This window comes from Poeciliopsis prolifica, unplaced genomic scaffold (genome assembly GCF_027474105.1).
Source record: "Poeciliopsis prolifica strain line A6 unplaced genomic scaffold, Auburn_PproV2 SCAFFOLD164, whole genome shotgun sequence".
NCBI classification, from domain to species: Eukaryota; Metazoa; Chordata; class Actinopteri; order Cyprinodontiformes; family Poeciliidae; genus Poeciliopsis; species Poeciliopsis prolifica.
In genome coordinates this window covers 201,472-211,600 of record NW_026562539.1, presented here as the reverse complement: position 1 = coordinate 211,600, position 10,129 = coordinate 201,472, and the positions used below count along the sequence as shown (strand labels likewise).

The window sequence follows — 10,129 nt, the reverse complement described above, 5'->3', positions numbered from 1 at the left end:
TTCTCATCTTTTTCTGTGCAGATTGACTGTGATGCAGTAGGTCTCATGGACGATGCAACACTTGAAACTACTTATCTTCATATGGAGACAGAATTGCTGTTTTCAACTACTGCAAAAGCAAACAGCCATTGTCAAAAAGAAAACAAGGACTTCTTCAAAAGCTTCTGGACAAAATGAAGAACAGAAATGAAAGTCCACAGGAGACCATGACACATGAAAGTACAACACAGAAAAAGAAGCCAAAAGGAACAAAAAATGTTGAGATTGGATGGATACATAGTGATGGAAAAACTACCAAACAGGTGAGAGCAAAGCAGGGAGGTGGCACTAGAAAAATTAAAATGGCCACTGATTCTGGATTAGAAGACATTCTTCAAGAAGGAAAGACACTTTTTTGTCCTGAGGGCGCATCTCTGAAACAGATTTTGACATTGGCACATTGACATTGAGGTGTCAGTCTTTTGTATTTGGTGTTGAATCCAAAAATACAATTGAAAGTTATAGAAAACATTTTCCTTAATTTTATAAATGTTGTCACTAAGCATATGTGCTGTTCATCTGTCATCAATCAAGCTGTGAGATTATTTCAGTATGTTTTGAAGAAAACTACTTGTTCCTAATGTTAGAAAAAAAAACAATGCAATGGAAAAGCTGAGGTTATTTGAACAAATTTATGCAATATTGTCATGTTCCAAAATTAGGTATTGATCTGACACCTGTACAAATTTCGTTAACATACAAATTTTTTGTATGTGTATTTTATCAATTAGCACTTGTACTATCTGTGCATCTGAGATGACGTTATTTTTGATACCATATAAGCTTTAATATATTTTATACTAACTTACTGATGTATACAAGGTTATATCAATCTGAAAGTTTGTTTTAAAAGTTAGGTCATTGTAATGGCCATGGTTTTTGTAATATTTTGCTAATAAAATGTTACTTTACCCAATACTTTTCTGTTATGGTTTTCAACATGTTAACTAAGCTTGGCTTTTATTTGAAAAGGTCTAAAACCAAAAGTATTTAAATTGCTGAATTTGAAGATAGTTATAAAAACTAAAAAAAATATTCTTGTTTTTTGAAATTTAGCAAATACAATTTTGCTAATTTTAACAAATTTAAAACAATAACAGTTGGGGTGCTGTGGTGGAAAAGCACAAGTCATGTATGGAGACCTCAGTCCTGAACGTGGACATCACACATTCGAGACACGGCCTGATGACCTTAGTTGCACAGTTTCCTTTCTCTTATTACTCACTTTCCGGTCTGACCACTGTCTTAGCTAATTTCAGACAGTGATAAAAAATGACTTTTTATCAGCTGTTCCTAAATATCTGTAATCAATTGTATTATGAAAAGACTTGGTAAACAAAACATTGAAGTTCATTTTTATTTCACACACAATTGTTTTCCATGTGTTCAATTTATGACATCCTTTTTGCTCTTCTGCCATTTTGTTCACATCTCAACCATACACTTACAATATCTTTAAAAGAACAGCATTTTGTTTTAAACAAAAAAAATATATGAATCACAATGCATACCCGTTTAAAAGGACTGACATTTGGTTCATAACTGATTATCATTGAATAACTTTGCATCAGCATTGTTCCTTCAAATGACTGAAAGCAAAACAAACTATGGTTAGGAAATCTTGTCAACCAAACTGCAATTTTAATTTTTATCAGCACAGTAACAGCTTGTACATTAATGTCAGGTCATATCAGAACTCAACAAACAAACAATGACAGCAATAAACTTTCATGTTCTGGTAAAATGATGTCAAAAAGGTTCTGTTTGCTTGCATACTTTTCATTCTTTAATTAGATGTAGAGCAGGAAGCCCTGTTTAGAGGGCACCTATCACATTGCAAACACTATCCAATGGCATGATGGAGATAAATAGCAACACTTTTTAAATGATCTTTATGCACACTGAAAGTTGCTAAATACTTTGAAGAATTTCTTCTCTTAACCTTATATACAAATCAGCAGCAATAAGTGGATCTCTTGAGGCCTCCAAGTTGCATTCTACCATAAGCAGACAACAAAGTTCAAAGACTGTTTCATCACAGGGATATGGACCTTTTGGTGTACACTCTTCCATACACATAGTGACCTCATCCAGAGAAACAGGTTTGAGTCTGTCAGTTTTGTGCAGCTCTGGAAATGAGTACATCACCACAGGTCGGCCCGATACTGCACCCCCACTTGCCCGGATTTTGTGAGTTCCATGTGTTCACAACATCATCAAGGTCATCCTGCATAAAAACAAACCATAAATGTTTAAAACTAAAAATGTAACTGTAGCTTTTGCTAAAGATGAGGCATATATTAATCAGCATTTATAGAAAGTGACCTCTAATCAAAACCAAGCAGCAAGAACAAAATAGCTATTCCAAAACATTTTATTCTGCACATAAAATGATTCCCCAATGTATGGTAAAATTTACAGATAAAACTTATTTTTAAACTACACCAAAAGAAGTGTAGGGGAACACATTCCCAAGAAATTTAAACCATTTTTATTTCTAGTAAACATACCAAAAGATATGCTTTTCATATAAAACAAAAACATTACAGTGTACCAGTATACACCTTTACCTGAATAAGATTAAGAAAGCAGAATTGGATAAGGCTTTTATCCAAAAAATCTCCTGTAAAGTGACCATCAACCAGAAAGGCTTGAAATAAGTTCATCCAAAACTGTGCACTCTGTTTATGGAGGGTCGATCAAATTGGATAAGGCTATGATATTTTCCTTTTAAATATATGCATATATAAACGTCTGTCACTTTGTACTATAGTTTCTGTCCTCTACTGAACTAAAAGTTGCAGTTTAACACAGCAGACATCTTATTTAGAAGGTGGCTGACATATACAGCTAACCTTAGTTTAATTGTAAAACATTCAAACAGAACAACAATAAAATAAACATACCAAACACTTTAGAGACAATTCCAGCAATTAACAGCTGTTATATCCTATATTCATCCGTGTGATCTAACATTGTAAATCAGCTTATTCCTTTAACCGCGTATGCTAACAAACATGCTAACAGCTAGCCGTAACCGTTCGGCTTTAGACACTGAACTATCCCATTTGATTTACTCACCTTTTGTTCTTCCATTAGTGCAATGGACGCTTCTGGTACTCTTCTGGCACGTAAAAAGTCGCTTAAATCAGACATTTTCTCCAGAACATTGGCTGTCCGCTACAACTCGCGTCTGTGTGGTTGCTGCTGGCGCCCATCAGTCCGAATTGTGACATTTTTTTTTTTTTTTTTTTTGTCACAGTTTTTTTTTTTTATTTTTTTTTTTTCTGGCCCACAATTTTTTTTTTTTTGTCACAATTTTTTTTTTTTTTTTTTTTTTTCTGGACCAATTTTTTTTTTTTTTTTTTTTTCTGTCACAGATTTTTTTTTCTGACACAGATTCTTTTTTTTTTATTTTTTTTATTTTTTTTTTTGTCCCGGATATTTTTTTTTCTCGGCCACAATTTTTTATTTTTTTATTTTTTTTGGGCCACAAAATTTTTTTTTCTTCTTTTTTAACCTATTCTGAACCACTGAAAAAAAAAATTTCGGACATTTTTTTTTTTTTTCCAGTGGCCCTAATCCTCTTCCGTACATATGACTTAGACTTAGACTTAGACTTTATTGATCCCTTGGGAAGACTCCCTCAGGAAATTATAGTTACCAGCAGCTCACAGGCAAAAATGTGGCACACAGTAAGCATACACAAAAGAATACAAAAAATACAAATTAAATACAAAACAAAGAATATAAATACACACAAAAGGAAATTATAGCAATTTGGTGGATAGATTGACCAGTGATATGGTATTGCACTGTATGGTTTGGCCTGATAAATATGGAGTTCACATTTGTAGAAAAACTACTCCTTCTTCCCTCTGTCCTGTGTCACCTCCGACCCCCCAGTGAGGAGTTGTACAGTCTGAAGGCGTGGGGACAAAGAAGTTCTTGAATCTATTGGTCCGGCACTTGGGAAGCAGCAGTCTGTCACTGAACAGGCTCCTCTGGCTGCTGATGACGGCATGTAGAGGGTGGCTGCTGATGTCCAGCAGTTTGTTCAGTGTCCTCGCCTCTGCCACCGTCACCAGAGAGTCCAACTTCATGCCGACCACAGAGCCGGCACGCCTGATCAGTTTGTCCAGTCTGGACGTGTCCTTCTTGGATGTTCTGCCTCCCCAGCACACCACGGTGTAGAAGAGGACACTGGCGATCACTGACTGGTAGAACATCCACAGTAGTTTGCTGCAGATGTTAAAGGACCGCAGTCTCCTCAGGAAGTACATCCTGCTCTGCACCTTCCCATACAGGTGGCTGGTGTGTTTTGACCAATCCAGTTTACTGTCCAGCCACAGCCCGAGGTACTTGTAGGAGCCCACGACCTCAACCTCCGTTCCCTCCAGTACGACTGGTCTCGGCTTTGGTCTGGACCTCCCAAAGTCTATAACCAGCTCCTTAGTCTTAGAGGTGTTGAGTTCCAGGTGGTTTGTGTGGCACCAGAGAGCAAAGTCCCTCACCAGACAGCGATACTCCTCCTCTCCGTCGTCCCTGATACATCCGACTATGGCTGCATACTTCTGTATGTGACACAGCTCCGAGTTGTAGTGGAAGTCAGAGTGATGTCATGTGAGTGATGTACAGGGTGAAGAGAAGAGGGGCCAGCACTGTGCCCTGAGGGGCTCCTGTGCTGCTGACCACAGTGTCAGACACGGTGTCCTTCAGCCTGACATACTGCGGCCTGTTGGTGAGGTAACTATGGATCCAGGTGACCAGGTGCTGGTCCACTCCCATGCTGTTTAGTTGGGAGTGTTAATATGTTAATATGTTAACATAACATATTATGTTAAGACATGTCGAAAATTATGAGAAAGTTAGTTCCATGGCGGATTGATGAGTGTAGAATAGCAGTCAGAGAAAGAAATAAAGCATTTAAATTGGTTAAAAGGTCTCATAATTTCCAACATTTAATTGAATATAAGACAATCACAGGGAAAAGTAAGAATTGCAATAAGAAGAGCCAAAGGAATATATTGGAGAGTTTTCTGTGAGAAAATTGGTAGCAGTACAAAGACAGGAAAGTTTGGGAAATTATCAAAAAATGGGGGGAATTGAAGAGAATGGAGTTATATACTTAATAAAACAATACAGTGGCAGTAACTGGCAGGGAAAAGGTTGATATTTTAGTAAGCACCTTTGTGGAGATACATAGTGGGAAAATTCATCAGTTAATGACATACTGGGAAGAGAGAGAACTGAAAGGAAAAATGATGGGATTTTAAGAAGGAAGGAGAGTAATAGTGATGATCTGATAAATTATCCCTTCTCTGTTGGAGAACTGAAAAGAGCTTTGGGTCGAACTAGGAATAGTGCTCCAGGTGAAGATGAAGTGTGTCATATTATGTTAAGACATGTGAGTGATGACGTTATAAATACATTATTAATTCTGTATAGTAGGATTTGGAAAGAGAGGAGAATAACTTGTAAATGGAAAGAAGTCATTTTTACTTCAATAAAGAAACCTGGGAAAGATCATAGTAATCCTGGAAGCTACAGATGATTGCTTTTACATCTAATTTGTGTAAACTGATGGAAAGAATGGTGAATGAGAGACTAATACAATATTTGGAGTCAAGACATATAGTTGCTGCTTAAAGTAGCAACTATATGTAGAAATTTATATGTAGAAATTTTATGTTTAGAAGATGATATTAGAAAAGCTCAGATTAATAAGGAAACTGTTGCTGTGTTTTTTTTTTATGTAGAAAAAGCAGACGATAGGTTATGGAGAGAAGGGTTAATGATTAAATCACATCAGATGTTTAACTGTGTCAGAATTATTCAGGTTAAAATAGAATCTCTTGTTCCACAATTATCCATCCATTTTCTTACACTCTTATCTCTGTGGGGTCATCAGGGGTGCTGGTGCCTTCTATGCCTCTCCAGCGAGGCATTTCAGGAGAGACGCGGGTTTTACGCATATGTTATGTCACAGACTGTCTGTCTCAGGGTGACACAGGCCTTGCAGCAAGAAGGTCCTGGGTCTGATTTATTTCGTACTGCTACCAATTGTGTGCTACCAACTGCGACACTGTGCACCCTGTTTCACAATCATGTAAAAGAGAAAATGGAAGGAGGAAAGGGTGATGAGCTTGACATGTGGACATTCAGGACTTAATTATACACTTTTTAAAATTCAAAAGCATACTACTGGCAAATGTGATTACTGTTTAAAAGCTGAAATAAAGCATGTTATATTAGAATGTCATAAATATGAAAAAGAGAAAATGTATGAGGAGAGAGTTTGAAAGTATTAAGGATAAGGTTATTTATTCGATATTTTGAGGAAGAATTTAGGGAGTAAACATTTACAAATAGTTAATCGATTTTTAAAGAATATAAATTATTTTATATGATTTATTTATTTATTTAGTAGAATTTCTATATATAATTGACCATCACGAACCACACTCCAGACCAGTAAGTGGCGGTAATGTTACTAAAAGGTTGCTGCCAACCGCCAGTAAATCCAAGAAGAAGAAGAAGAAGAAGAAGAAGAAGAAGAAGACTAAAATGAAACTGCGTTTACATTTATTTTGTTTTTTCTGTTTTGTAATGTTTCATCTCTTGTTCTAGCCTTTATTTTCTATTAGAGTTGTTAATAGGAGTTGTGATCTTATGTTTTTCTTAATGTTCATTATTGACGTGTTGTTTGCGTTTGTCATTGTTATTATTTCAAATAAAAAAAAAAACGGCGTTGAAAGTCTGTTCCTGTTCCCTCTGTTTCCGGCTGTGCGATCAGACAAGTGAAGGAAAGTGAAAAATGGCAGCAAAAGGCGGCGGCCTGGTCCGGACGGTGCTGCAGCAATGCTTACAGGCCAGACTGCAGGTTCAAGAAGCGGATGAACAGCAGGAGGCTCAATACGTCCAGGTACAAATATCACCAAGCAATATTTACATGCAAGGGAAGGAAATCCTAATATTCACCTAAAGAAAAGGTTTATACGCACTTTCATTGAAATGATAAATAATTTCAGATTATTTCCAATAGAATAAAGAACCAGTATCCATATCCAGTCAGTTATGTGAAAATATAAAACCATGATCAATAATTTGTGTGTAATACATATATATGCAAACATCAAGCAGCATTAAACAGTCTCAGCACATGCAATTCTATGGGTTATCGTTTCAATGATGGAAAATAAACATTTCATTTTGTATTTATTTTAAAATAAAAACTGTTGAGCAAAATTAGTCTAACAAAATTTATGGTTCAACTTTTTATATTCAAGGTAAACAAAAAAAAGTATCAAATTGTTGTGAAACTGGATTTCTTGATGGTTAGACTCTGCTCTGCAAGACATTTCATCTGCCTCGGTTGCTGGTGGTGGTCAGCAAGTAAGTGGTCAGTCAGAGGCATCCGCAGCTCCAAAGGACTTTAGTATTGGCTTATTTTGGGGGCAGGTAGACTAAACCAGCTTTTATTGTATAAATACATAAAGAAATCTTTTTGTAACCTTTCAAATAAAATAAAGATCCTTACTGTTTACAATAAGGATGTAAACAATGACATGGTGTTCTGCCCCAAGAGGAAGAGTTTATGTGTCTCGGTATCCTGTTCACAAATGAGGGGAAAATGGAGTCATATATCGACAGGCGTATCGGCGCAGTGTCTGCAGTGAAGCAGGTGCTCTACCAGTCTGTCATGGAGAAGAGAGAGCTTGATTTACAAGTCAGTTTATGCTCCTACTATCATCTATGGTCATTAGCTTTAGGTCATGACTGAATGAACAAGGTCATGGATACAAGAAGCCTGTGACGGACCGAGTTAAAACAGGAGGAGTCACAGGATATATTTAGAAAAAATAGGGTTTTTATTTTAACCCAAAAATCATAAATGACAAAAGATAAACTGAGCTCATAAAAAAGATCAAAGAAACTAAACTGAACTCAGGCAAAAGTGTAAGCAAACTAGCTGCACAAACAAACATAACTGACCTCACAAAGAAATGACACACAGGGGTTAGAGTTATAAATATCGTGATCTATTGATAAAAGCTAGACATCATTTATTTAACATTACCTCCATCCAACGGCATTAATCAACTCATTCGCTTGCTCAAAATTTCTATACTGTGGGAATTTTGTGTGGGTTATTAAATTAATTTGCTAAATTAATTAAGCAATAATCCACAGACATTTCTATCATGCATTCACACCAAATGAGTCTCATCCACTTTATGATGTGCTGGTGGGACACAGGAGCACCTTCAGCCAGAGGCTCATTTTGCCAAAGTGAACCACAGAAAATAATTTCTGCTTGAAGCCATTATAATAGTAATGGCTTCAAGTAATCTGAGTAATTTCAGAAGTGATCTTTGATCAAAACATTTATAAAAGAGGGAAAAACCTATAAAGAAGTGCAGAAAATGATAGGCTGTTCAGCTGTTTAAATGCTTTAAAATGGCAGCCAAAACCAGAAAGTCGAGGAAGGAAAATGAAAAACCTGATCCCCTTTCTCCGTGTAACAACTTAATGACCCCAAACACACCACTAAGATGACTACTGCTTTATTGAAGAGGCAGAGGGTGATGGACTGACCAAGCATGTCTCCAGACAAAACATCTTTGGGGCATCCTCAAGCAGAAGGTGGATGAGCACAAAGTCTCTGCTCATCTGAATATTGTCAAACATCTGAGATTACCCTTGCTAATTTTCAGATCAACAGAGGAATGGTGATCTACATCTGCTTCTTCAAGGGAGCCACAGATGACATCCTGCCTAAGATGGGTTAGTTTTATTTGATCTTTTTCTTTTCTTTTTTTTAAACCAAATTTGAATCTTTAAGAAATGGAAACGTCTCTATAAACCCCATGTTCTTCCTCCTTGTGTCAAGTCAACACGCTGCTGAACCTGCGGTTGTGCGAGCTGCCTTCTGGAAAGAGGGTTTCAGTGTTGGAGCTTCCTGGTAGCCTGCTGATCGTCCCTCAGGCCACGCTGGGTGGAAAAGCCAAAGGGAAAGGCATGCAGTACCACAATAACATCAGCAAAGAGGATGGAGTGAAGCTTTACAGCTCCTTCATCTCACTGTGTGAGAAAGAACTGATGGCTGCTGGGAGGGAAGCTGAGGTGACTGTGAGACATGGAACATATGGACAGAGACAAGTGCTTCAGCTGGACACCAACGGACCATACACACATCTCATGGACTTTTGATAAGTTCTATTTTACGAGGCTGACAGAGATGGTGTTAGTCTGTGAGGTTCATGTAAATGTAAATCTTGTTCGGTCATAAAAAAATTTGGAAGAATTGTTTGGCTTTTAAAATAAAAGTGAAATTTTTATTTCCCAGTTTATGCTAATATTACGTTATTCTACTTTGCTAAAGTTAGAGATAAACTGATTTTTTTAAATTAAAAATAATGTGTAAGAGGACAGTATGAAGAAGATAATAAGTATTGACTCATTTATTGCAAAAACAAAGTAGTTTGATTACTTCAGAATTTTCTTGGCTTTTATTAAATCATAAATGTCTATTTACATTCCTAATAGGCTAGATAAATGTTATGAAACGTATCTAATTAATATAACTAAATAATATAAATTCACCATTTGCACATTCTAGATAAAATATTCTAAAAATATTTGAGCACTTTCAGGTTAACATCATGCATAAGACAAAAGGTTTAGTTAAGTAACTAAAGATATTAATACAGATGACTAACAAATGCTCATGTGCTAATTTGTGTGTGAGAACTAAGTACAGGTTTGATATCTTTATCTGACATACAGAGATGCAGGGTAACACGTACCCCACAGTTCATGGATTTGAGGAGAAAATATGTGTTTCATTCTGTAGAGACTTGACTGTGGAGCAAGTGACTTATTTTTGCAGCTCCACTTCCTGTGTTGCCTCAAACTCTCTTAACTTCTATAAAGCCCTTCTATAAAGTGTGGTTGTGTTCAGAATCTTCCACACAATTCGATGCATTTCTTAGAAACTCTGGATTCTGTTGCTTTGTAAGTTTGTCATCTGATAGCAACATTGTTTTATATCTGAAACTTCTGGTTGATTGTTCATTGAGGTGAACCC

At 36.5% G+C, this 10,129-nt stretch overlaps 1 protein-coding gene across 1 annotated transcript; it reads left to right on the top strand.

Moving 5' to 3' along the window:
- The first annotated feature begins 6,592 nt into the window (after window positions 1-6,592).
- dtd2 (D-aminoacyl-tRNA deacylase 2) lies at window positions 6,593-9,387 on the top strand. The gene is made up of 3 exons (XM_055025893.1): window positions 6,593-6,964; window positions 8,757-8,826; window positions 8,933-9,387. Exons 1-3 carry the CDS (start codon window positions 6,857-6,859, stop codon window positions 9,250-9,252), a joined length of 498 nt encoding a protein of 165 aa, XP_054881868.1. The 5' UTR covers window positions 6,593-6,856; the 3' UTR covers window positions 9,253-9,387.
- Window positions 9,388-10,129: the final 742 nt, after the last annotated feature.